This window comes from Piliocolobus tephrosceles, chromosome 11 (assembly GCF_002776525.5).
Source record: "Piliocolobus tephrosceles isolate RC106 chromosome 11, ASM277652v3, whole genome shotgun sequence".
NCBI lineage: Eukaryota > Metazoa > Chordata > Mammalia > Primates > Cercopithecidae > Piliocolobus > Piliocolobus tephrosceles.
In genome coordinates, this window is record NC_045444.1 from 59,191,365 (window position 1) to 59,219,164 (window position 27,800).

The 27,800-nt window shown below is 42.3% G+C and overlaps 1 protein-coding gene across 1 annotated transcript in view; it reads left to right on the forward strand.

Moving 5' to 3' along the window:
- MAP3K20 (mitogen-activated protein kinase kinase kinase 20) overlaps positions 1-27,800 on the forward strand; it is a 194,368-nt gene that overhangs the window by 149,815 nt on the left and 16,753 nt on the right. Inside the window, exons 12-16 of the mRNA XM_023185978.3 lie at positions 5,118-5,162; positions 7,650-7,680; positions 7,778-7,917; positions 14,701-14,763; positions 15,726-15,818. Of these exons, the coding sequence (XP_023041746.1) occupies positions 5,118-5,162; positions 7,650-7,680; positions 7,778-7,917; positions 14,701-14,763; positions 15,726-15,818 (372 nt within the window). The remainder of the gene's footprint in view (positions 1-5,117; positions 5,163-7,649; positions 7,681-7,777; positions 7,918-14,700; positions 14,764-15,725; positions 15,819-27,800) is intronic.

Below are 27,800 nucleotides of genomic sequence, written 5' to 3' on the forward strand. Positions count from 1 at the left end.
TAATTCACTTTTCAGACCAGTTTTTGAAATGGCCATTATCAGTGTTGGATTTAGTTCTAATTACTTGATTTACAAAAATGTACATTTAGAAAGAGAAGGGTTAAAAGAAACAGAAATGTAAAAATTCAAAATGAGAATTAAATCTCTCAATTGTTGTAGTAATTATCAGGGACACGCAACTGAAAATGTCTCACCTGGCATCTTTTTTTCTTAATTCATAAAGTTATCTTGTAGAATTTGATGAAACCCTCCTAGTCATTCTCAACTGGGGTGCTGCTGTCACCTACTGGTGTTTGAGAGTGTTGGGGCTAGGGCACATTTTTGGTTGTCACAGCAACTGGGATGGCATTTGGTGCCCAGTGCCCGGAATAGTAACATTATGAATGCCAGGAACAGTTTGCTCCGTAAAGTCTTCCATCCAAAAGGGGCTGGGCGCAGTGGCTCACACCTATAATCCCAGTACTTTGGGAGGCCGAGGTGGGCAGATCACCTGAGGTCAGGGGTTCGAGACAAGCCTGGCCAACATGGTAAAACCCTGTTGCGACTAAAAATACAAAAATTAGCTGGGTGTGGTGGCACATGCCTGTAACCCCAGCCAGTAGGGAGGCTGAGACAGGAGAATCACTTGAGCCTGGGAGGCAGAGGCTGCAGTGAGCTGAGATCGCACCACTATACTCCAGCCTGGATGACAGAGTGAGACTTCATCTCAAAATAAGTAAATAAATAAATAAAACCCAGTAGCATTGTCCCTTCCCCACTGATAAACTTATCAAATCCAGAAGCTTTAGAGTTTCGTGTCTAATTATTTTTCTCCTGAACAAAATTACCCAAGTCAAAAAAAAAAAAAATGTATTTTTAGAGTTAGAGCAACATACAACCTGAATTTTGTGGGTTTCATGGCTTTATCTTAAAGCACCATTGCCCTACGGGGAAATGGTTTCTTTCTCCTGAGGAATGCTGGTGGCAACTTGAAACAGCCAAATCCACCGGGGCAGGTCACTCTCCCATTACACTGATTCCACAATAAATAGAAAGAAAAAAAAATCTCATTGAGGTAGCTGCAATTTTATAGGTTAACTTAAAGCCTCTTTTTCTACCCATCATTTTTGAAAGCAAAATTACATTTGACTATTTTACATAACCAGTGAAAAGAAGTTGAAAGCATATAGCTCACTGTTTTTGATGCTCTGGAAATGTTGAGGGTGGGCTTTTAACCAGTGATTTTTAACATGCAGTGAATTTGTTAGACTTTTAAACACTAGCTAAGGTAGTCAAACTTGATCCCCATTAAAAATCAAGGAATTGGGGATAGGGGAGTGTTTAGGAGTGATCCAGAATGACTTCTCCCAGAATTACTGTGCATATAACTTTATTTTTCAGAGTTTTCATTTGAATGGTAAGAGTTTTATGAAAGACAGTTTTAGAACTTATTCTGAGTTAAATATTAATACTTAAAAAATTTTATTGTACTAGACTTATTGCAGCCTTTTGAAAGTAGCAGAGTTTCATCATATCACATATATAATAGAGCATAAATTTTCTATAATCAGGCACCTTTTGCTGCTTTTGAGTAAGACTGTTTTCCTGTTTAGATGTTAAGCATTGCCAGATATAAAAATCTATTCTCTTCTCTCGATTGTAGCATAGCCTGACAGCTCTAGATACAGCATTTCTATGATGAAAAATGAGTGTCCATCAGGACATCAAAAGACTAGCCATGTTTTCTCAGACTCCACCTTTGTTTGCACTCTGTTTCCTGTGAGGAGCTTCCTGGCATGTGATTATTTACTTCAAACTACAGTTCCAGGCACCTACATTAATTATTTTATATTGTGTGCAGAATAGTATATCTATTAATGTCAGAAATGATACACTGCACATACTGCTTTTGCACTCTTAAAATTTTTGTACTAAATAATAGAAAATATTTATATTCTTTGAGTGTGAGCTTTGAATAGATGGCATTATCACTTTATTGTTTTTTTAACAAAAACTTTTTCTCAATTATTCTATTGCAATGTTATTCTGAGCAAGTCCTATGCCAAATATCTTGTATAATGTTTGTATGGAAGATTAAATTTTACTCTTGTGTGGTAAGACTATTCAGTTACTGATTTTATAGTTGGAATTTGATATTCCAGCACAAAGTCCACAGTGTATTCAGAAATCCAAGTTGGTGTCATACATTTCATTTTGATGTGAACTTTTCTTTGCTTTCCTTTGTTCTAAGACTCCATTTTGCAATAAACGTTTTGACAGTAAATCCCTTTGTTATGTGTTGCTGTGTATATAAGGTCCCCGTTAGATTGGATTCCCAACGTCCTTTGAAGGAATCGTTGTCACACGCATGGACACAAGTGTTAGCTTTTCTCTCCTAAAGTCAGTGGGAGTGTAAATAATAAATTTGTAAAGTGATGAGACAGTCATGGGGTGGATTTTTTTTATTCCCCAAAGAAAGAAAGGCTTAGAACTCATCTTACAGCAGATACACTGATATGTTAACAAGGTACAGAAAACATAAAGGAAATGGTAAGCCACTCTGTGGCTGGAGATCATTAACTCTTATCCCCTGTCTTGCCAAATTCAAACCGTCATGAAGCAATGCCTGGCTCCAGCCTTCCTCTCACTGATCTTTGCAAGCATTGTGCAAAGAATCCTGCTGGAGTGAGCATCCAGCTGAATGAAGCCAGCGCCTTTCCCTAGGCATCGTATTGGAGAACCATCCTCAGTGTGCAACCAACCCCCTCTCCTTTTGACATTAAAACCAAAGATTCTGGTTGTGATTAGTTATTTCATTTACAACTTCTATTCTATTCAAAAAATACTTATTTCTCAATTTTGTTTAGCACAACATTTGGGAATTTTATAAAAATAGCACTACACATCCCCTCCCCCATCCCAGTTTCTATAAAAGTGAGCCATGATGCAGGAAAATATTTCTGTAACTCAGACTGTTGTTTCTTGAACGAACCAAAAAAGTTCCATATTTCACGTTTGCTTCTGTGATGGGAGAAGGGAATGGCATGATTCTGCAGCTGTGTCCAGCTGCCCTGTGAAGAGACAAAATTGTCATATATTTTCTTTGATCCAGTTCAGCTTTAGATTCTGTTCCTCAAGTCTTTCTCCTTTCCCCATTATTAAAGCAGGTGACTGTGTGTGATGATTCCTACCCACCTCAAGTGTTTCTGAGGAGGCAAAGGCAACCCTGGCGGGAAGGGAAGCACATGCAGGTAGCAGAGTATACTCAGAACAGGATCGATTTCAGTGTATACTTTATGTCCTGGCAACTTATCTATAAATACTGAAACCCTGCACATTCATGTCCATTTCAGTAGTGGGTTTTTCCGCTTGCCTCCCCACTCTGTCTGCCTCATTTCCCTTTTTTCCTCCAACATGAACTCATTGCCTTCCATTCCCATCCTTCCCTCCTGTACCTCCCTCTCCCGCCATGCCAGGTTTTGCCTTGTTGCTTCTCTTTACCCAGAATCACCTCTCTTCTTGTGTTGCAGGACCCAGCTCAAGCCGTGCTGCCCTCCATTCTCCCATCTTATTTTACGAACCCCTTTGTGAATACATCTGTCTATGGTATACCCATAGATATTGAACTCTATACTAGAGAACTTAGCATTCCAGTAAATGCACCCTTTAATTTTATTCATTGTTTAAAATGACTCAACAAAAGTTCACCAGATACCATATGCCAGGCCCTATGTTAGGCATTAAGTAAACCAAGATTCACATGGCCTTGGAGTCCCCCAGGTATAATTTATACCTGTATTAGCCCCAGTTAAATTAAAAGCTCCTTGAAGGCAGGGGCTGTGCCTTTTCTAGCAGAATTTTGAGCATGTGGGTACAAAATACCTATAAGTTAGAAAGGTTAACTCACCTACCCTCTGATTTTTATACTAACAGTAAAAGCAACCAAACTCAACTTCTTTTTTTGAAACTTGGCGGGGCGCGGTGGCTCAAGCCTGTAATCCCAGCACTTTAGGAGGCCGAGACGGGCGGATCACAAGGTCAGGAGATCGAGACCATCCTGGCTAACCCGGTGAAACCCCGTCTCTACTAAAAACAAACAAAAAAAAAAACTAGCCGGGCGAGGTGGCGGGCGCCTGTAGTCCCAGCTACTCGGGAGGCTGAGGCAGGAGAATGGCGTAAACCCGGGAGGCGGAGCTTGCAGTGAGCTGAGATCCGGCCACTGCACTCCAGCCCGGGCGACAGAGCAAGACTCCGTCTCAAAAAAAAAAAAAAAGAAAAAGAAACTCACAAGAAAATATTATTTGTAACAGAAGATGAGTGACGCTTTGCCATATTATCTCATGAGCAATTCATTTTGGGGGGTCAAGTTAGGCTAGTTAAAGCTAATAGCTGTACCAAACTCGAATTCGACCTATAGGACACACAGACTTCTAAAAATTATATAAGCATTTATTATTTAGATGGCCATGGGGCATATATTGAAGAGAGTAAGTAGCTCTTTGGCTCTGAAAATGGTGCAGGCTGAAGTCCTCTGGAGACATCTTCGTTTGCACTTGTGAACCTCACAGGGAGGTATTTTAATCTGTTTTAGTTAGAGCAACTCTACAGCCTGGGTTTCTTAGGACCGTACCGATTTCCCATGTCCTTCTTCATCCGTGGGTGCTAACATCTGGTTTTTAAAATATTGTGCAAATGAGATCTTTAAACACTTAGAAATTCCTCTTGAGAATAGGCATAAGACATCATCTGGTTACTAAGTGGTTGCTTTGGAATTTTCATTGTTAATCCAATAGTCCTCATGTTGGCTGAGAACTCTGAGGAAGACTCTGGGTCTCTGAGAAAAGGTCAGAAATGTCTTGACTGCTGAGGCCTTATTGTGGGATATAAAAACCATGTACCAGCAGAGGAATATGAAACACTCCCAAAGTACATGAATTGTTACTGAGAGATTGGTGAACATACTGGAGCACTGAGAACTGCCTCTTAAGGTCAGGAAAACTGTTTTCCATTCAACCCAGCCTGCAGGAGGAACCAAGCCAGAGCAGCAGCTGAGAGCTAAAAGAGTGAGACAAGAGGATGAACCAAAAAGACAATGATAATATTACTTTTTTTTCGTTTCATGCATATTTCCCATGCAGCTGCTGCCTTCCTTTGAGATTGGTGCATGGACAGAAGACGATGTGGTAAGCTCTTTGTATTCATGCCTTATTTGACTTGGGCAGGTATTTCATAAATTTGTCCCTAAGTTTTTAGGTAAAGAGATTGGGCCTTAGGAAAGTCTAACTAGGAGAAGTTGACAAATTCTTTTTTTTTTTTTTTTTTTTTTTGAGACAGAGTCTCGCTCTGTCGCCCAGGCTGGAGTGCAGTGGTGCAATCTCAGCTCACTGCAACCTCCACCTCCTGAGGTTCAAGCGATTCTCCTGCCTCAGCCTCCTAAGTAGCTAAGACTATAGGTGCCCACCAGCACGCCTGGCTAATTTTTGTATTTTTAGTAGAGACGGGGTTTCACCATGTTGGTCAGGCTGATCTCAAACTCCTGACCTCAGGTGATCTGCCTGCCTCGCCTCCCAAAGTGCTGGGATTACAGGTGTGAGCCACTGCACCTGGCCTTGTTTCTGTTTTTAATGCAATAATGATTGAAAATAAGGCCTCAAGAGTAAAGCAAGTATCTGCAACTCTTCTAAGTGGGTTCTACCTTCCTATTTGCTCTGAGAGTATCCCAGAATACAATAACAAATACCAATGAGGAAATTAAAGTGGCAGCTCGGGAAAACAAATGAACATACTTGAGAAAAAAAAAGTGATCTTAAATCTTCTTAAAAAAACAGGGATGGCCTTGAGCCGTGGTAGAGGAGGATCTGGTCAAGGCAGTGCTGAACTGAACTGAACTGGGACACCACTGAACTGGCTTTCCTTCTACCTCAGGCCTGTTTGAAAACAAGGCATCATATTTGCCAGCCCTACTCTGGCCTCCCAAGCGGGAATAGACACAAGCACGCCCAGACATTCCCGATAGCTTTAGCCAGATAAGCTCCATGTTTTTGAGAGGCTGCACTCAGACTATTGAAATCCAAAGGAAGTCCTGCACTCTGCATTCTTGATAGAAACCCTGAGAAACAATCCAACTTAGTCAGTTACATCACCATATCTATTTTCTTAGGGACAAAACAGGTAAGAAAATTCCTGATGAGAAAACTCGGGGACTAGGCTGGGCGAGGTAGCCTGTAATCCCAGCACTTTGGGAGGCCGAGGCAGGAGGATCACTTGAGGTCAGGAGTTCGAGACCAGCCTGGCCAACATGGTGAAACCCCATCTCTTCTAAAAATACAAAAAGGAGCCAGATGTGGTGGCAGATGCCTATAATCTCAGCTACTTGGGAAGCTGAGGCAAGACAATCACTTGAACATGGAAGGTGGAGGTTGCAGTGAGCCAAGATCACACCATTGCACTCCAGCCTGGGCAACAGAGCAAGGTTCCATCTCAAAAAAAAAAAAAAAAATTGTTTTAAGTTCTATAAAACTCAGGGACTTATGCCTATCCAGGTCTATTTAACAAGCTCAGGGTATCGCTAAATTAAAATGAAAAAAACAAAAGATGTAATGTGAGCCTTAGTGGGTTTGGGCTCCAGCCCAGGGAACAGACCAGGTGCCACGAAGTGCAGACTAGCTACTGGAAACTCCTCAAAAGATCTGTTTACCTAGCTCAACCCGGTTTTGGGCCCAGGCATTTCCCTCTCTGCCCTTTGTATTTTGAAGTGCACCTGCTTTCGACATTAGCTAACCTCTTTGGCTTCCATAGGGTAAGGAAACTTGGCACCAGTTGCCACTATTTCTTCCCGTTCACTGAGCCCCAGTGAGTCTCACTTTCCTGCCAGCCTTGCTTAACAAGGAAAGAGGACTCAGGGTCTCCTTTATTCACAAGCCTGGATGTAATCTCTTTATCCCTCGCTGCAAAGTTTCCCTCTCATTTGAAAAGAAATTTTTTAAAAAGCACTGAGTTCTAACAGCTATTTTTAGTCTTTGCTCTGAGATTGAGTGGTTTCCAGGCCACTTAAATAAAATTCCAGAGTTGAGGGCTCCCCCAGAGAATCAGAGGGACTGAGTCTGCCCTCCCATCCTTCTCCCCTCACCAAGGTACTGTGAGAGGCCACCAGTAAACCCAGGCCCTGTGATATACAGGGACTAAGGGTCACTGGGTCCAGTCTCCTTATTCTACATAGGAAGCTCCATACTTTGACTTGGCCGGGGCCACGTGGCTACTTCACAACCTGGCCTAGAACAGAAGATTCCTTCCGTCCACTGCTGTGTGGTCCCTAGAACTCACACAATTCCTGAGTAAACCGGTGCCCCTCAGCAATCCAGGGGGCCACTGGCACATAAATGGAAAAATCACTATAAGTCAGAACCCTCTTGAAAGGATTTAAAAATATCTCCCAAAGAAGGAGGAAAACCAATGGTCTTTTAACTGTCCAAGACCCCCGAAGAGAGGGATATCTCCCATTTGAAAGCTTGAGGTTTTAAAACTACAAAGAGAAAGTCTTCTATTTTACCTCTGTGGTTGAGCCAGGAATTAAAGCTATTTTGATCTATTGAAAACTCTATGTTTACTGTGAAGACCGGCCACTGACCATGTGTGAATCTTCAAAACCATATGTGTCCTCTCTTTCACAGTATTGTTGGGTTCAGCAGCTCGTCAGAAAAGGCAAGTGGAATAAGTTACCTTCTTAATTCATGGATTTAACTTTGTTTTGGATGTGATTTCGTCTAATTTTATACTGCTTTCTAATCACTTCCTTCAGGTGACTCTTCAGCAGAGATGAGTGTATATGCAAGCTTGTTTAAAGAAAACAACATTACAGGGAAGCGGCTACTGCTGCTGGAGGAAGAAGACCTGAAAGACATGGGCATTGTCTCCAAGGGGCATATCATTCACTTCAAGGTACCTCAGAAAGGGAGAACATTCCATCAGCAAATCTTTTTTTTTTTTTTTTTTTTTTTTGAGACGGAGTCTTGCTCTGTTGCCCAGGCTACAGTTCATAGGCGTGATCTCGGCTCACTGCACCCTCCACCTCCTGAGTTCAAGCGATTCTCCTGCCTCAGCCTCCCAAGTAGCTGGGATTACAGAAGTGTGCCACCACACCCAGCTAATTTTTGTATTTTTAGTAGAGATGGGGTTTCACCATGTTTTCCAGGCTGGTCTCGAGCTCCTGACTTCAAATGATCCACCCACCTCGGCCTCCCAAAGTGCTGGGATTACAGGCATGAGCCTGACCTCCATCAATAAATCTTTACTGAGCTCCTACTATGCAGCAGATCAAACATTAGGGGCTGCAGATGGAAACGGTGCTATGCTGGTCATTACTGTGCTGAAATGCTTACACCAGTTGATAATCAGTGGCCGCCCCCAAGCACCCCTATTCCTTCCTCATAATCCAACAGCAAAAAGATGCATACGTGGTATAGTAGGAGTCACAGGGAGATACCTGAATATCACCCCCCATCCTCAGGAAGTCTCTAATCTGGTGGAGAAAACAGATACTGCTTATGCATAATGGTAAATGACAGCTGTAAAAAATACCACAAAGGCAGTGCAGTGCCTGGAAAACAGCCATGCACCCAGAATAGCAGGAGGTGACTCAGTTTAATTCTAGACAGACAAAAGTCCATCAGGAATCCCTAAGGACCCCGGAATTTCTGCATGGCCAGAGGGAAACGTAAGCCAATGCAGTAACCTAAAGGCATTTGTAATTTTTGTCATTATGACCTGGAACAGATACCACCTTGTATGTGTTTTAATCCCCACTTAACTCAGGAAATTCTACCATTTCCCCCAAAACTTAAGTATTGAGTAGTTTCAAAGCTAAACCTCTGTGTTCACTGGGTGGTAGTGGTCATGGTTTTTTGTTTGTTTGTTTTTGTTTTTTCAACTTAGCAACTTAAACTGAATAACAATTGCGGCATTGTGTGGTCATTGTGATTAATCTTATTTCAAGAGACATCTTAGAATAAAATCAAGTTTGCTCCCCAAACCCGCACCCCCATTCCAGTGTGGGTAGATCTAACGTATAGGTTAGAAAGAAGAGACACAGGGCCGGGCGTGGTGGCTCAAGCCTGTAATCCCAGCACTTTGGGAGGCCGAGACGGGCGGATCACAAGGTCAGGAGATCGAGACCATCCTGGCTAACACGGTGAAACCCCGTCTCTACTAAAAAAATACAAAAATCTAGCCGGGCGAGGTGGCGGGCGCCTGTAGTCCCAGCTACTCAGGAGGCTGAGGCAGGAGAATGGCGTGAACCCAGGAGGCGGAGCTTGCAGTGAGCTGAGATCCGGCCACTGCACTCCAGCCTGGGTGATAGAGCGAGACTCCGTCTCAAAAAAAAATAAAAATAAAAATAGAAAGAAGAGACACAGAATAAAGGAGAAAATTTAGAAAAAGCAGCCTCCTGTCCAAATCCACACCTTCACAAAGGCTCTACCAGCATGCCAACTAATCCCTATCTCAGAGCTACCCATACTGACCTTTCTAGAGAAATCCCCATTAAGACCCAAAGAGAGCCCATTCATTTCATTCTGTGGACCCTAGGTCCAGGAAGAAACATCCTCACAGACTCTCAGCACCTTTTGCATAACAGCTTAGCACTCACCCACCAGAGAACATCTCCACAACAGAAAGAGGACCTTGCTGTCTTCTCCCTCCTAGAAGAAGGGCAGGAAAACCCATGCATAGCGTATTTCTCAAAGGCTGGCAAAGAATGTAATCCCAGCCTCGGGGTGTGGGCAAGTCCATCCTAAAAGCTATGCTGGCTTAGGTGGGCCACAGTAGGAAAAAATATTTTCTGCAGTATAGAGATGTTTCAGAGCTCCAAAAAAGAAATTTTGTAAATCTTGTCCTATTTGGCAGATACCATATAAGATGCTCCCACCTCCCCTTCCTACCTGCCATCTTTGAAAAGGACCAGTATTCCTTAAGGATCAGTTTGGAAGACGGGGTGGTGAGCTGGGATACCTCACCAGATGCCCTCAGTGATTTACATCTTTCCAAGGGTGGCCCTGGATAACCTAAGTACCCCTTTCATACTGAGAGGTATCATTTAGGCAAGCAAAGTCCAGACTTACTGTTTATTGTTCAACAAATTCAGTGAATGGCTACTAATTGTGAGACTGGGCCTATGAAGATTCAAAGAAACCTGTGGTTAAGGAATGCATACAGCATCTCCTTGGCAATTGGGAGGAAAGGACTGATTCATTACCTAGACTTACTTGGGAGAGGCCATGGTGGGAGATGGAAAGGGAAAACTTCACAGAGTGGGTAGCCCTTGAGCCGGATCTTGGAGGAATGACAGATTTTGGAATGTAGACCAGGAAAGGAAAGAACATTAATCTAGACAGAGAGAACAAAGAGTTAAGAGAAATGGAAGAGAATGTGGAGGAACAGAAAAGATGAGTCCCGATCTGAGTAGCTTAAACAGCTGTCTACAGAACACGAGTGATGAGTAGAATGCATGGAACCTGAAGTGGAAAGAAGGTGAGGCCAGATCCTGAACAGCTTACAACTTCAGGCTGGGGGAAAAAGCTGGAATGTGACCAGCTGTCGGGAGTATTGAGAATTGACATGTTTGCACTTTGCTTCTCGAAGTTTTAAAATGGATTAAAAAGGCAAGGCTGGGTTTTGAAAAAACAGGAGGGTATAAATGTAGACAATAATAAGCACTGCAGTGTAACAAAAATGCGCATGGAGAGAAGAGGAAGATGCCACAGGTAAGAGGGCTGTTCTCAGGCTCAAGAAGGAAAGCACAATGAAGTACTGATTGACGTGGGCAGACTGGCTGGGGCCGCTGTCGCAGGCAGTAAAATAATTTACCAAGACAGTCATAGGTAAAGAAAGGCAGATTTATTACAGAAAGTACGAAGATGTGTTGCAAGGGTGCAATGGGCAGCACAGCAGAGAAGGGGCTGTCTGCCAAGAGGCAGGGGCTTGAGGGAAGTTTTATGAGATCATACTGGAGGGGCTACGTGCAGATAGGGTGTGCAGACAAAGTCATGCTGCTGGGGTTACTTGCAGAATGAGGTATTTGGGAACAGGTTGTTGTGATTGTCTGTGATTAGCCGTCTCTCAGAACAATTGTTATCCCCCACCTGAGACCCCCTCCTTGTTGTAGCTTACTTAACTTCTTAGGACTCCACACTGATATGTGCCGCAGCATAGATGAGCCTTGAACATGATGCTAAATGAAAGAAGCCAGACACAAGGCCGGGCGCGGTGGCTCAAGCCTGTAATCCCAGCACTTTGGGAGGCCGAGATGGGCGGATCACGAGGTCAGGAGATGAAGACCATCCTGGCTAACACGGTGAAACCCCGTCTCTACTAAAAAATACAAAAAACTAGCCGGGCGAGGTGGCGGGCGCCTGTAGTCCCAGCTACTGGGGAGGCTGAGGCGGGAGACTGGCGTAAACCCGGGAGGCGGAGCTTGCAGTGAGCTGAGATCCGGCCACTGCACTCCAGCCCTGGCGACAGAGCGAGACTCCGTCTCAACAACAACAACAACAAAAAAAAAAGAAGAAAGAAGCCAGACACAAAAGTCACATATTGTATGAGACACCCTGAATAGGTGAATCCATAGACAGAAAGCGATCAGTGATTGCCAGCTGCTGGGGGGAGGAGGCAATGGTTATTGACTGCCTAATGGGAGTAGAGTCCCCTTTGGGGGTGATGAAAATGTTTTGGAACTAGATAGAGGTACTGGTTAATTTTATGGCATGTGAATTTCACCTCATTAAAAAGTAATAATAAAACAAAGGAAAGCACAGCCACCTCTACACCCTGCTCAAGAGTAGTCTTTTTTTTTTTTTTTTTTTTTTTTTTGAGACAGAGTCTCGCTCTGTCGCCCAGGCTGGAGTGCAGTGGCCGGATCTCAGCTCACTGCAAGCTCCGCCTCCCGGGTTTACGCCATTCTCCCGCCTCAGCCTCCCGAGTAGCTGGGACTACAGGCGCCCGCCACCTGGCCCGGCTATTTTTTTGTATTTTTTTAGTAGAGACGGGGTTTCACCGTGTTAGCCAGGATGGTCTCGATCTCCTGACCTCGTGATCCACCCGTCTCGGCCTCCCAAAGTGCTGGGATTACAGGCTTGAGCCACCGCGCCCGGCCAAGAGTAGTCTTCTTCCAGCTAGGAAGCTTTCTGTCTTTGGCAGAAAGGATGTGTTTGGCCAGGAAGGTGAAGAGGAAGGCAGGAATGTGTGTCCACAAAGTAGGAAATGAGGCGATAATGCTGTTACAAAAGCCAAAGGTTGGAAAAGCTTTAAGATAGAATCAGTGGTCAAAAGGGTCTAAGGGCCAGGCACTGTGGCTCATGCCTGTAATCCCAGCACTTTGAGAGATCAAGGTGGGCAACTCACTTGAGCCCAGAAGTTCAAGACCAGACTGGGCAACATGGCAAAACCTTGCCTCTGCAAAAAATGCAAAAATTAGCCAGGCATGTGGTGCACGCCTGTGGTGGTCCCAGTTACTTGGGAGGTTGAGGTGGGAGGATTGCTTGAGTCCAAGAGGTTGAGGCTGCCATGAACCGTGATTGCACGACTGCACTACAGCCTGGGCAATAGAGTGAGACCCTGTCTCAAAAAAAAAAAAAGGTAGGGACAGGGGTCTAAGCCTGCAGAGAAGCCAAGGAACATGCAGAGATAAAAAGCCCTGTTGGAAGCAGCCACTTAAAAGTAAAAACAAAAACTATTTGACCCACTAAGAGTGGGGCAGTGTGATGTCCTCTTTTTATGACCTCTGCAGAGGGTCTGCCCAGAGCTCCAAATGAAGGAGTAGCCTGCATCTGTTGGGGGACCTAACACTGCCCTCAAACTCCTGAGTGCGTCTGCACGAGCTTCTAAAGACAGTCATTCACAGAGGGGCAGTCTCCAAAGTGTGGAATGCGGACCCTCCCGCTTACTGCCAAGGCTGGAGCTGTATGTAAGAATGGCTAGCCAGTAGGGGCTCAGCCAACAGGTGACCACTAAACTCAGCCAGAGCGTGGGGATTTCCAACAAGTTTATATGAGAGGGAAAGATAAAGGGAAAGGGTTGTGTGCACTTACTCTAGGAGGGCCCTGCATAGACTCTCGGGGCGATCAAGATAAGTAATGCTCCAAGCTGGGCCTTTGGGGATGAGTATATCCACACTGGAGGAGTCCTCCTGGTCCTTGTCTCAAGTGTTTCTCACACACAGCCTATGGTAAGAATGTATCCTTTATTCTTTGCGCTTTCACTGAAAAGCACAATTGTTGTGTACTTTCTCCAAGAGTCTCTCAGTCCTTAAATGGAATGGTAGGTGATCAAACTGGACAGTGGAGCAGTATATCCATCCATTTTTTTTTTTTTTTTTTTTTTTTTTGAGCTGGAGTCTTACTCTGCTGCGCAGGCTGAAGTGCAGTGGTGCAATCTTGGCTCACTGCAACCTCCGCCTCCCAGTTTCAAGCGATTCTCCTGCCTCAGCCTCCTGAGTAGCTGGAATTACAGGCGCGGGCTACCACACCTCGCTAATTTTTGGTATTTTTAGTAGAGATGGGGCTTCACCATGTTGGTCAGGCTGGTCTCGAACCTCTGACCTCATGATCCGCCCACCTCAGCGTCCCAAAGTGCTGGGATTACAGATGTGAGCCACCACACCCAGCCCCGACCCATTCTTTTGCTGTGTGTTTGTCCCTCTGTTTAAGCCTGACCATGGCTCTCTTCTCTGAGCCTGCAAGTCCTCGTGTGGAGGAGCTGAGTGTAAGAAGTAGGATTGAACACCCAATAAGTGTTCATTACATTGTCAGCTGTCAACAGTGTTTATTTTGCTTTAAAATAAAATGCATCTAATTTTCTCAGGTTGGTACTTTTTTACTCTCTCTGCAATCAGTTCTTAGAAAATCTGAACTGTGCCTGCTGAGTATCCAAAACATCATCATAAATTGTCTTCCTTTCCTTTCAGATTTTTTTGTGTTTCATTAGCAGAGGGGATGTTAGACACATATCCATAGAAATGTTCTTATAATGCAATCAACCTTTTAGTGAGATTCTAGCCTTCCTGAAAATCTGGTGTTATGCTCACGTGCTATGTTGCTTTTCTCACCGTTACTCAGAGTGGCACCTGCATTCTGTACCCTAAAACATCCACTTCTCAGTACTATACTCTGCCAGTGTTTGAAAAATGGTTTTATTTATTGCTTAGTCTGAGGTTCAACATCTTTAAAATGTCTTCCTTTTCTTGGCCTCATCCCTGTAATCCCAGTGCTTTGAGAGGTCAAGGCAGGAGGCCAGGATTTCAAGACCAGCCTGGGCAACAGAGCAAGACCCCATCTCTACAAAAAATAAAATCAAATAAATTAGCTGGTGTGGTGGTGTGTGCCTGAGTCCCAGCCACTTGGGAGGCTGAGATGGAAGAATCTCTTGAGCTCAGGAGTTCAAGGCTGCGGTGAGTTGTGATAGTGTTACTGCACTCCAGCCTGCACGGTAGAATGAGACCCGGTCTCCAAAAGAAAAAATAATTTTTAAAAATTTCTGGTCCTTTAAATAATTACAAACCACCTACGCTGCTTTGGACAATGAGAGTTATTCTCAATAGACGTTGGATATTAATGCCCCCAAGATATTTTATGAACTAGGTAAATAAGGAATGTTTTTGTTTGTACCCAATGATTTTAATCTTCTCTTGGTATTGTTGAATCATTAATAAAGTCATATGATTTTTTTTTACAGTCAGCCATTGAGAAATTAACCCATGATTACATAAACTTGTTTCACTTCCCACCACTAATTAAGGTAAGTAAGGTTTTTCTTACGGACACTAATGCTACCTTTATTGACACATGCACCTGCTGCATCCACACCTAAATTTGCCAATGTCGGAAATGGTTGTTTGAAGTGAAATTTCATCATATCTGTCTAACAAAAGGCCCTTTGAAGCAAGGGATGTGTATAAATTGAACTCCCTTGTTCCCCACAAGTTGAAATATTAACAATTCGTTCATGATAAGAACAACACACCTCACTTTAGTGGCTGGGAGTTCTAAGTGCCAACATTGTGGGCGAGGTCCTGTGGCCTCCCACCTGGGCCTGGATACTTTTCAACATGTAAGTCACAGAGAATTCATACCCTGGAGCGCTCAGTCATCACTTTCATAGGGGATGGGAGGTTTACTGTTTGAATAACATATTAGTATACTTAACATTTTGAATCTACTCTAAAGGAATATGGCATAATTTGTTTAAAATCAGCAAATACTTGCAATTCATATACAGAACTTTACTTATTCACTAACAGCTATAGTTTTTCATCTCTAATCCCTCAAAGATTCGTTTTGTTCCTCTGCTTCATCCTCCATCCACATTTGCGTCCTCCATCCACTGTGTAATTCCTCTTCGGGAATAGCTTGTAAATGCCCTATGTGTTGTGAACCTCTCAAGTTGAAATCTCACAATGCATCTCAAGGTGCTAAGTGCATTTCTAGGGTAAAATTGCACAATGCAAGATGCATTGTGATACATGTAAGACAGTGACATTCAATTTGAACTGCATGAAATAAATCATTTGGCAAAGTTCTAAAAGGCATAATATGTCATTTTCTCTTGCTTGATGTAATTATCATTTGTAGCTTAATCCAAAATAACCAAAAGTTAATGGATTAGAATAGAAAAAAAAAACTAGTACTAAGATATCATCTTCTTTACATGAGAAGTAAAAACAACATCTAGGATAATTGGTGCTTGGTTTCCTGTTTTAGGACTCAGGAGGTGAGCCTGAAGAAAATGAGGAAAAAATAGTGAACCTGGAACTGGTTTTTGGTTTTCACTTGAAACCAGGAACTGGCCCACAGGTAAATCACATTTTAAATCCTTTGGATAAATCTCAATCGAATTACTCTTTTTTCTCTTCTGTAACTCGATGGTTTTATACACCCCCTACCAGCTGGTAACTGGATTCTGAGTAAATTTATAGACTTTATAAAATAGAATTTAGCTGAAAGGCTGCCAGCTGCCTCTGTAATCCAGTCTAGGAATCTTACTTTCTCAGTCAGCTGAAGACGCCCATGTGAGGCCACCCAAACATCAGGATAATTCACAGTAAAGCACGGACAGGGAAGGGGGGCCGTGGATACCAGACTGTGTGTACCGCTCATGCCGCAGCTTCCTGATTCCTGTTTCGTAAGAGAAAGCAGCCTTATAATACCGAGAATAAAAACTAAGAATGGAACTGTAGGCCATGTGGAGACACAAATTATCTGCTCTAAATAGGGTGGCAGGGCATTTGAGCAACACTTCTTCAATCAGCCTTTCAGTTTATGTCATTTTGAAAGTCTGGAAAAATTATTTGGCCGAGGTAGCCTATGAATTAGAATTACAGTAGGTTTGTGTTACTTTTGATGATCATAAATAGCTAATGATAATAATGATAACTTCTATTAGCTGACCACTTATTGTGTACCAGGCATACAGTACTGAAGTGTGAAAACTACTTTCCCCCATTTTGCAAATGAGGAAACTGAGGCTGGGACAGGTTAAATAACTTACATGGCTAGCAAATAGCAGAATAAAGATTTGAATGCAGGTTGCTCTGGTCCCAGAACCCAAGCTCTAAACTACTGCATAATACTGAAGCCTTCCCTTCAGGGAAGCCAAGGGACCTTATAAATACACCTCACAAGCTGTGTGAGCCTACCGATTGCTCTGCTGGCTCAGCTGGCCCTGGCCTTTCCTCAGTGAAACCGTGCTTGCTCCAGGCCATTCCTGGGAACCAGTGCCTGGGAATGATTGGAAATTGTTGTGAGGGGTTGAGTTTTTCCTGGGCCTTCAAAAGATGCTGTTTCTAATAATCCAGTTAAAAATGGGCAAAAGATCTTCATAGGGATTTCTCAAAAGAAGACATACAAATGGCCAACAGGTATATGGAAAATGGCTCAACGTCAGTAATTATCAGGGAAATGCAAATCGAAACCACAGTGAGATGTCATCTCACCCTACTTAGAATGGCTTATATCCAAAAGACAGGCAATAATGAATGCTGGTGAGGATGTGGAGAAAGGAGAACCTTCGTACAGGGTGGGAATGTAAATGATCCAGCAATCCCACTGCTAGGTATATAACCAAAGGAACAGAAATCAATATATTGAAGAGATATCTGTACTCCTGTTTATTGCAGCACTGTGCACAATATCCAGCATTTGGAAGCAAACCTAAGTGCTTATCAACAGATGAATAGATAAAGAAAATGGGGCACATATACACAATGGCATACTGTTCAGCCATGAAATAGAATGAAATCTTATCATTTGTAACAACATGGGTGGAACCGGAGGATATTATGTTAAGTGAAATAAGCCAGTCACAGAAAGACAGGAGCTAAAAATTAAAACACTTGAACTCATGGAGATAGCAGAATGATGATTACTAGAGGCTTAGAAGCATCGCAGGGGAGGGCAGGAGGATGCTGGGATGGTTAGTGGGTGAAAACATAGACAGAATGAATAAGATCTATTATTTGATAGAACAACAGGGTGACTACAGTAAGCAATAATTAAATATGTATTTTAAAATAACTAAAAGAGTATAATTGGGATGTCCCTAACACAAAGAAATGAGGTCAAGGATGCCCTCAGTTATCCTGATGTGATTGTTACCTATCGTATGCTTGTATCAAAACATCACATGAACTGGTCGCAGTGGATCACACCTGTAGTCCCAGCACTTTGGGAGGCTGAGGCTGGTGGATCGCTTGAGCCTAGGAGTTTGAGACCAGCCTGGGCAAGATGGTGGAACCCCATCTCTATAAAAAATACGAAAAGTAGCTGGGTGTAGTAGGGTATGCCTGTAGTCCTAGCTATTTGGAAGGGCTAAAGTGGGAAGGATCACTTGAGCTCAGGAGGTCAAGGCTGCAGTAAGCTAAAATTGTGCCACTCACTGCACTCTAGCCTGGGCAACAGGGTGAGACATCATCTCAAGAAAACAAAAAATCACATGTACCCCAAAAGTATATACACCTGGTATATACACATAAACATTAATTGTTTTTTAAAGATGCCCTTTCTAGACACCTAGGCAAGAGTATGTCTTGCCTGCATCACTGCAGGTGTTTCTTTACCTGCTGAATGAAAATCTTTACCTCGCTTGTTTTGGCCACAGAATTTGGTTGAGTGAGAGCTGCTCTGGATCCAGGTTTCTTATATATGAATACTTTTCCCTCTGTGAATGGATCACTGTCAATTCATTCCTGTTGTTAGAAGGAGCCATAGAAAGGGGACAGGAAAGTGAGTCCTTCTATCTCCAACAGCATCAGAAGTCCTTCTAACCCTGAGATTCTGCAGCTGTGGGCACCCCTAAGTTCAGCTGATGGTAAACAAATTGCACATTTCAATTTGCCTGTTCTGGTTTTCTTGATTCTGTGACAATGAATTTATGAGTTATCTTTAAGCTTTGTTATGGCTTGTAGGTGGTAAGTGAGAAAAATTTTCCTTGGAAAAGACTTGTGAAGAGAGATCTCAACCAAGAAAAAAAAATTTTTTTTTTTTTGAGACAGAGTTTTGCTCTTGTTGCCCAGGCTAGAGTACAATGGTGCAATCTTGGCTCACCACAGCTTCCGACTCCCTTGTTCAAGTGATTCTCCTGCCTCACCCTCCCGAGTAGCTTGGATTACAGGCATGCACCACCACACCCAGCTAATTTTGTATTGTTAGTAGAGAAGGGGTTTCTCATGTTGGCCAGGCTGGTCTCTAAAACCCCGGACCTCAGGTGATCCACCTACCTCGGCCTCCTGAGATGCTGGGATTACAGGTGTAAGCAACTGTGCATGGCCAAGAAAATATTTTTCAATTAAAAAAGAAATAATTTATTAATATGGAAAACTGAAAAATCTATGTTTTAGTAAAAATAAGGAGCTATGGATAATATTTGAGACTGAATACAATGGTCTGTTTTTGGCCATAATGATGTAGACTTCTTGAGTCATTGATTATCTACAAGCCCTAAAGTTGCTGCAGCTTTTGATCCTCTGCTGTTCCTTGGTCACCCATCCAGAGTAATTCTTTTTTTTTTTTTTTTTTTTTTTTTTAGACAGAGTCTCACTCTGTTGCCTAGACTGGAGTGCAGCGGCGGTACAATCTTGGCTCACTGCAACCTCCGCCTTCCAGGTTCAAGCAATTCTCCTGCCTCAGCCTCCTGAGTAGCTGGGATTATAGGGGCATACCACCACACCTGGCTAATTTTTGTATTTTCAGTACAGACAGGGTTTTACTATGTTGGTCAGGCTGGTCTCGAGCTGCTGACCTCATGATCTGCCCCCGACTCAGCCTCCTAAAGTGCTGGGATTACAGTTGGGAGCCACTGCATCCGGCCCAGAGTAATAATTTTATCTATTCATTTGGCAGGCATTTACTGAGGACCTGCTTTATGCCTGGCTCTAAGGTAGATGCTAGATTTTGATATAAAATCAAAAAGTACAATCCCAGCCTTTATGGAATCTACAGCTTATCATGAGCAGTAGACAAAATTCATGAATGGCTGTGGTGCAGAATGATGAGTTTTTACAAAGCCATTTACATGGTTCTGTGGGAGTTCACTGGATGAGGATCTACAACAGATGGGAAAGGGGTGAGGGAGGGTCCTTGAAGTCTTCTTGGTAGACGTGTTGCTTAAGCTAAATGTTAAAGCCACTAAGAATGACTAGGTAAGGAGAGGACATTGAAGGCAGAAGAAACCATGTGTGCAAAAGCTCAAAAGCACAAAGCCAGGAAAACAAAGGGAGCTCTTCTTGGAATAATTTTGAGGGGACTTCATGACCCAACTCAAGCATCCTCCCTCTTGAAAGACTTACCATGGAACAGGGGGACGCCAAAGGGAGTGCCCAGAAAGGGAGCTAGCAACCAGAAAAAGCACTGTCTTATGTGCTAAGCCAAGGAGTTTTAAGGATTTTAAGAAAAGAGCAGATAGGATCAGATTTATGTTTTTAACAGATCTTTCAGAAGCACAGAGAAGGATGAATTGGAAAGGGGCCAGGCTAGAGTGACAAAGGTCTGTGAGTGGGCAGTGGAGACAACCAGGTGAAAAATGTCAAAGCGCTGAGACTGTGACAGTGCCGTGGGTCCCAGGACACACTGAAACGGATTAGATTGTGTCACTAGCTGGAGACACAGCAAGTGGGAGGGAGGGGCCAGGAGGGTGCTGAGGTTTCTAGTGTGGGCAACTAGAGAGATGATGTTATAAAGTGGTGGATCAAAAGTGAAATATACAATGTGAATATGATGCTAAGGTGCTAAAAGTATAAAGAAGTGACTGGAATGGGTGAGGTTCAATAGAAAAAGCTATTTTGGAAGGATGAGTATTTTATTGGGGCTTGAAGAGGTTGGTGGGCAGTTGCAGAATAATTTCCAGAATATAATGCTTAAGGCTTTTGCTTAGAGAATACATTCTAAAGAGCTCAGGTATTCTATAAATGTCATCTCCTTTATCCCCTTGGCATTTGGGTGGGATTTATAACTCATAGTATCATCATTGCTGATTCAGACAGAGATAACAAGAGGAAGTGTATGACTTGTATGGGGTGAGGCAAAGACAGAGCTAAGACCAGAAATTACATCTTTATTATTGTCTTTGTAGTAAAGATATGCTAGATCTCACACCTGAGCCACAACATTTAAGCCATCTGTAAACCTATATAAAGCAATCCTAGAATAAATTACTGTCCTGTTCTAAAGTATATCAGCTATGCCAGCCTATGTCTTAGCATTATGAAACATTTTCTGATTAATGTGCTTTGAACTGAAATTTCAGTTCCCCACACGAAAACCTTGTTGCCTTGGGCCTTAAAGATAGAACCCAGAAAAAAAGGCTTCCTTCAAGTCCCAATTAGTCAAGTTCTCATAAAACCATCTTCACGGGAAAGGTGAAAACTTTAAGTCCACCCCCACCTCCATGACCAGAATAAGCTTTCCAAGAGAAAACTGGAGGTTTGCAAATTCTCTCCAAATCTAAGAGTTTGCATAGCAGAGGCATTTGCTGAATTTCACCTTTTCTTTTACAAGCAAAATGAAAAATGTGTTGTAATGGCAGCCATTGAGAATAAGGTATGACAGTGACTTTATCATGAAAATAGTAGCTACATTTTCCCTTTGCATTTGAGAAGGACCACCCACTGATTACCCCTTAAAATTATGTCATTTCCACAACTTTAAGCCTACTAAAAGCAAGCCAGGAAAATATTACCTTATACACAAATAGGTAAAGGAAAAACCCCGTCCACCTTTGTCCTAAGAATTCAGATTAAGTTATTTTTCTTAGCTTCATTTTACAACCAGATGGATGATGGCACAAAATGAGGTTGATTTGCAGAACCCTGAAAGGTGATCGCGTTTGAGTGCCTGTGCCTGCTATCGTAGTCAGGAGTGGCTGCAGGGTCATCTTGCCCATGTGCTTGGTCTTCACAACCACCTCCCTCCAAAGAGCCAGGACCTGACCAGGCTCCAGCCCCATTGACGCTCACAAGAATTCTCCCACAAGTGAAATGTGCTTTTTCTGAAACAACCTAGCAGGGAAAACATCATGATGAGACCAAAGGCTTCACTGGCAATTTAAATTAATAAGCGAAACAAGTTTTACCCCCATTTACTTGATCTGCTCCTAAAGAGTAAAGTTAATTATTAATTTAAGTGACATAGACCAGGCACAGTGGCTCACGCCTGTAATCCCAGCACTTTGGGAGGCGAAGGCGAGCAGATCACTTGAGGTTAGGAGATCGAGACGAGCCTGGCCAACATGGTGAAACCCCGTCTCTACTAAAAGTATAAAAATAAGCTGGGCGTGGTGGCCTGCGCCTGCAGTCCCAGCTACTAGGGAGGCTGGGGCAGGAGAATCGCTTAAACCCAGGAGGCAGAGGTTGCAGTGAGCCAGGATCACACCACTGCACTCCAGCCTGGCTGGGCAACAGAGGAAGACTCATCTCAAATAATAATAATAATAACAATTTAGATGACGTCGTATGTGGAGACAACCTGGAAGTTATGACCATCAAACTGGCAGAAATTGTGTCTTTCTCTGCTTGAATGTTTCCCATGCTAGGGATAATTATTATCACTTCATACTTCTGGTGAGCACTTTGCAAAGGGCATTTTTGTGTAATTGTTACAACTCAACATGACAGGGAACATTATCTCCGTATCATCCTCTTCATGAGGAAACTGAGGCACATAGGTGAAGCTCCTCACCAGAGGCTCCAACCTAGTAAGGCGCAGATTCAGTCTGAGGGTCTAACTACTGTGTCACACTGCCTCATTTTGGAAGATACCATTGTCCCCCAAAATAAGTATACTGGTAATGAAAAGGCATTTGGGGGTCAGTTAATTCTACATTACCACTATTTTTGTTTTTGCAATCAGTGCCCCGTGTTTTACAATCTAAGGCCTTTGACTTGGCACAAAAGGAAAGTGACTTCCAGAATCTCGGGCGACTTCATGCACTCCCCAGGGTGGCAACCACCCCTTTTTATTAAAATATTCAGCCGCCTAGATTTTATTATTATATCTCTTACCAGCTCACCACTGAGGAATATTGATTCTCAAATTGCCAAGAGATAAACTATCAAATCACCCAGCAGTTTTCTCACCAAGATCTTTCTGAGACTTCGTGTGTCATAAAAATGTAAAAGCAGAGTTAGGAAGCAACTCTTTGGGGAGTCGTCCATTCCTTAAGAATGCTCAACCACTCAACCGTCACAGACTTTGTTCCTTGCGTCCTTATTTCCTCCCCTCCCCAATGAGGCAAAGGAAACCTGATTGAAGCTCGGTTCCCGTGGGTCTAAACTGATTACCTGACATAGATAGGAGACTGAGGTTAGGGATAAAGTAACGGAAACGACACGCTGCCCCTCCCTACTCTCCGAACACACCGGCTACCTACTCCTTAAATAAAGACCAGGCTTCCGGACTGTAGCCACTCCTTCCCAGATGACCATCGCTTTCAATTTCCTATTTCAAAGAGGCAAGAAAAGTAGGAAGAGCAATGAGAGGAATCTTTGGAAGAGGTAGAAGCAGAATTACTGATACCCACAAAGTGGAAGGTTATCCATAGAGGACTTTCCTGCCCAGCTGACTCCCTCTGCCGCCTTCCACGCTTGCCATTGTTAACACCTGGCCTCTTCCGCCACTCCCCAGCGGAAGAAATTCGATGAATCGTTCTGCTTTTCCAGCCATGTCATCTGTAGGTTAAAAATTCTGCCTTTTACAAATGCTTCCCACTTGTATTGTGCTTTTAAGTTCTTATTACATTGCTTATAAAATGTTGCATTTAATAAACTTAATTGAATCTCCAGGCCCTTTCTCAGAGCACTATAAATATCAAAAACTGTCAAATAGGGCTTTTTTTTTTCCCTATTGTGCAATTTTTATAAATGGACAGATAAACATGAATAAAATAACAGGGCACAAAGAAAAGGATTTTCTAAGTACAGCCAACACTTTTTGGAAATTTCAGGACAGCTAAACAGCTAAAAGCAAGCGCTTTACTTTGATATATCTTGCATTTATTAAAAATTAAGTATAGGGAAGTTTATTTCCATGATCATCTATTTGCTGAGAGAAAAAAATACATGTATGCACACATGTATTTGTGTGCCTAAGTATCTAAGATGAATAAGTTCTAGAGATCTACTGTACAGCATAGTATCTATAGTTAACAGCAGGTTGTTATATACTTAAAATTTGCAAATTTGATCTCATGTTAAGCATTCTTATAAAAATAATAAGTAATAAATAAGAGGGCAGGAGGAAACTTTTGGAGGTGATAGATAAATGTTTATGGCATAGGTTGTGGTGATAGTCTCATAGGTGCATACATTACCTACCTGTTCTTGAGTTCTCATGCAACAGAAATTAACATGAGGGTGAGAAAGTTTCCCAGACAGGGCTTTATTGGGGCCTATACTGGAGCCCAAAGAGACAGCATGGGAGCAAGAGTTCTCTGACTGGCTCTCTGAGGGCAGGTCTTGCAGCGTTTTAAGAAGGGTGACATGAATAAGCATGAGGTATATGAACGTCATTACATGTGCAGGACAGAGCATGGGGTGTGCAGGCAAAGTGAGAAATCATGTTAATACATGCATCGCATGATCAAAAAATGGCAGATAAGCTCCTGGGGCGGGGATTTGAGTAATATAATGAGGCAAGGGGTGAGGATGGGTCATTTTCTTGGTTTTGTGTGCATGTGGGTGACAGGGTTAACTCCCTTGAGTGAGATTGACGGTGGAATGCTGCTTCTCAGTTTCTTCACAGTTTACAAGGTCTCACGGTCAGTGAGGATGTATGGGAAAAAAATACACTGGTGGAGGGGGGGTGGGGCTGAGCCCCGTCCCTACTCTGTCTTGTATATGTATCTCCAAACTCATCAGGTTATATACATTAAATAGGTAGAGCTTTTCATATGTCAATCATATCTCAATAAAGTGTTTTTTTTTTTAAATGAGAAAGAAACACAAGTTTTAATTGAGCAAAGAAGCAAATGCAGTTCAGAATTTTACAACTGCATAACTCACTGCTGGTTTCTAATTACAGAGAGTGGCAATGTACTCTGTCAAACGGGTTGGACAGCCACCTAGAGAGCTAGAGAGCTAGAGCAGAACTGGGTGAAGTGCTCAGTGCATACCTGCTGAATGGATTGACAGTCCTGCATACACGCTAGCATGCCAGGAAGTGTCTAACAATGGGAGGAAGCCCTGGTTTGGAGCATGTGTAGATCTCCATGGTGTGAAGATGGCCGATTTCAAGTTACCAATCTGGCATCGCTGGCTTTGAAACTGGGAATGGCTGTAAGCAATCAGCTCATGAGAGCTGACTCGAGCACACCGTTGGGTCTCTCTTAGTCTTCTTAATCAAGACTAGAAATTCCTTTTAAAATAGCGATGTACATGATAAAACACAGGTTTGAATAAATTACAAGCACGTTATTGCTGGTTACCAACCATCATAAGAAGTGTCTTTAACTCAGAGAGAGCTCCAGTCTCCTAATGAATCCGTTGTTAGTTGGCTTAGGTCTCTGGGTCACCGTTGTCTCATTTTGTCATATTGTCTCATACTGACCATCATGCATGAATCAAAAATTGGGATTCAATTTTGTAAAAAGTAAGAATATAGTCTGGAAACAGAAAAACAAAATGTAAATTTGTGACTGTCTTTAAAAAACGTGGAAACAGTCGTAGTTGTGACTCCATGATGACAGTCACAGTTGTCTGTAGGAGAGAGATCTTTGCTTTTAGAAGCAAGTTTTCAAAAGCTTCTGAGGATCACTGTAAGTTCTGCAGCAAGAGACCTCAGTACTCACAGTGGCTTCTGTATTCTAAACCAAAAATTAGGTGTTGAGAATAATCAACTATAAAAGGGACAGACTATTTGAAGTAAAATGAAGATGCACTAGGTTGGAAAATCAAGGATGTAGGACAACCATATCAATCCTGGACATTAGGATTGAATTGGTAATAGCTTAACTGATAAACAATGCCTACTGACTAGGTTAGTGTTGCTTTGAAAATTATATTTCTTCCAATCATCCCTAAAGTAATGAGGTGGCAGGAGAAGAACTTATCAGGTAGAACAGATGTTTTTGTATTTTGAGTATCCTGGATAAAAGTTTATTTGCATAGATTTCCCAGCATTTAAAAATGTTAAAGCAGTGCTTAGATGAGTGACATCAACTTCTATATTCGTTAAGAAACCCAGTCTGACATGGAATAGATTCTTAATTATTCAAAAATCAATAGCAAGACTTACTATTCTTTTTTTCCATCATGAAGACCTAGTACTTTCCAATTTCAAATACAGTTAAGGAAAAAAAGCCCTTTCCAAACATGTCAACTAACATCTGAACCATTTTAGATCGTCAAGTGTGTAATGCATCATATGAAAGTATGTCTCACTTGATTTGTTTCACTTTATTTTAACATCATCCTTAAAGCCCCTTTTTCATACATAACTCAGATAACAACTCCCAAAAAGGCAATATAACAACCTTATCTCCACTGGTGTCTACTTGGCACCAATCTGCCCTGACCTTAGACACAAGCCATTGTTAAGGGTATAACGCATTTACATATTTTGCAATAAAACATCAGTTATTTGCATTACTGTGTCAAGTTTTATTTGATTCTTTCACCTAAAAATGACTCATTTTCCTTTCTTGTATTTTAAAAACCAACTACTCTAAGCTTGTTTGAGAATAATCAAAAATTGCCCATTTAGCTAGAAGTCATTTTCTTTTCAAAAGGCAAATGTTATTTAATCTTTCAGCTGTTCATTGTGCCATCATAAATACTTTCTTTTCAGCACAGTTGTGGGGACTGAAATGAGCCCACTAATTGCCTCCCATTTCGACTGACATGTGGTGGTTTAGTGGAAAGAGAACACAGCAGGGAGAAGGAAATAGGAGGCTGAGAAAATGAGAGCTAATTATTTTCACTGCCTCATGTCAGGCTCTGTGTCAGCCTTGTTTTTACAAACTGGAAGGTTTAGCACTAAATAAAACAAACTGGCGTCATGTTTTTATATACTGGCAGTGTCATGGAAGCAGCTGCACATCTCAAAGACAATATAATGCCTGCGTTCGCATGGACACCATCTGACAGACACTGTGAGCCACGGCTAATGAGGATATCACAGTGGTGCCAAGTGAAAGGTGCTGAATTATGTATGATTCTTCATCAGTACAGCAATAGTCCTGTACATCATTATGAGACATTGTTTTGCTGAAGAGATTAAAACATTCTTAGTTCCAGACCCTGCAACCTATACGCGCTGAAAGAGGTTATTAATGGAATTTTTAGGGAGAGTTTCTTGTGGATTTCTTTTTGGTTAAAAAAACAAATCTCATGGGACAAAGCCATGGTGGGTCATGACACTGTACAGATAAAGAAGAGAAGCAAATTAACCATACTTGTATTATCTTTTTTAAAGGCAGCATAATAAAATATAGTGTAGCAGGGTTATACTTAATGATAAATAACCCAGGTGCTATCACGGGATGTTCCACTCTCCTGCCTTTAAAACTGCAGGTTTCAGCAGCTGAGCTAGACAATAGCAACTCATATAAAGGAGCCTTCAGAGACCTAAATCGTCAACATCTTACTACTTTTAATACCAGCATGAACAAAATTTTTATCGTATTCTTATTTCATCTTGCATTACTTCTTAGATTTCACAACAGTCAGTTGCCTGCTATGAGACTGGCTCTTCCAGTCTTCCCTTGAATCTTAAAAAGTTTATTCCGACCTCTGTATTTTATATTTTAAATTGCTTCCTCAAGACAGGCCTTTTTGGCTGAAACCCTGAGCATTCTTGGTTGATTTTACTTTTCTCCATTCATGGTTTTAGGGGGTAGAGGTGGATTTTCAAAATTAACCTCTGAGCTTAGACTTGGCATGTCTGGACTGGAATTCCCATCCTACAAAGCCAAATGACCTGGCTACAAATCTCTCCATTTTCTGAGCCTCAGTCTCCTCATCCGTAAAATGGGGGCAGTGCTCTCTATGACAGGGTAAGGCTGTGAGGGTTAATTAACATAGACAAATCTCAAAAACATTATGCCAGACATATACAAGTACCTGCTGTAAAATTCTAATTTTGTGATATTCCAGAACAGTCAACTTTAATCTGTGGTGATAGAAGCAGGAACAGTGGCCCAGTTATGTAGGCAGCTTGCCTGGGAATAGGCATGAGGGAAGGTTCTGGGGTATCAGAAATAACTTGCTTATTCTGGTGGTTACACAGATATATACATTTGTCAAAATGTATTGAACTGTACACTTAAAAATCTGTGCATTTTATTGTATG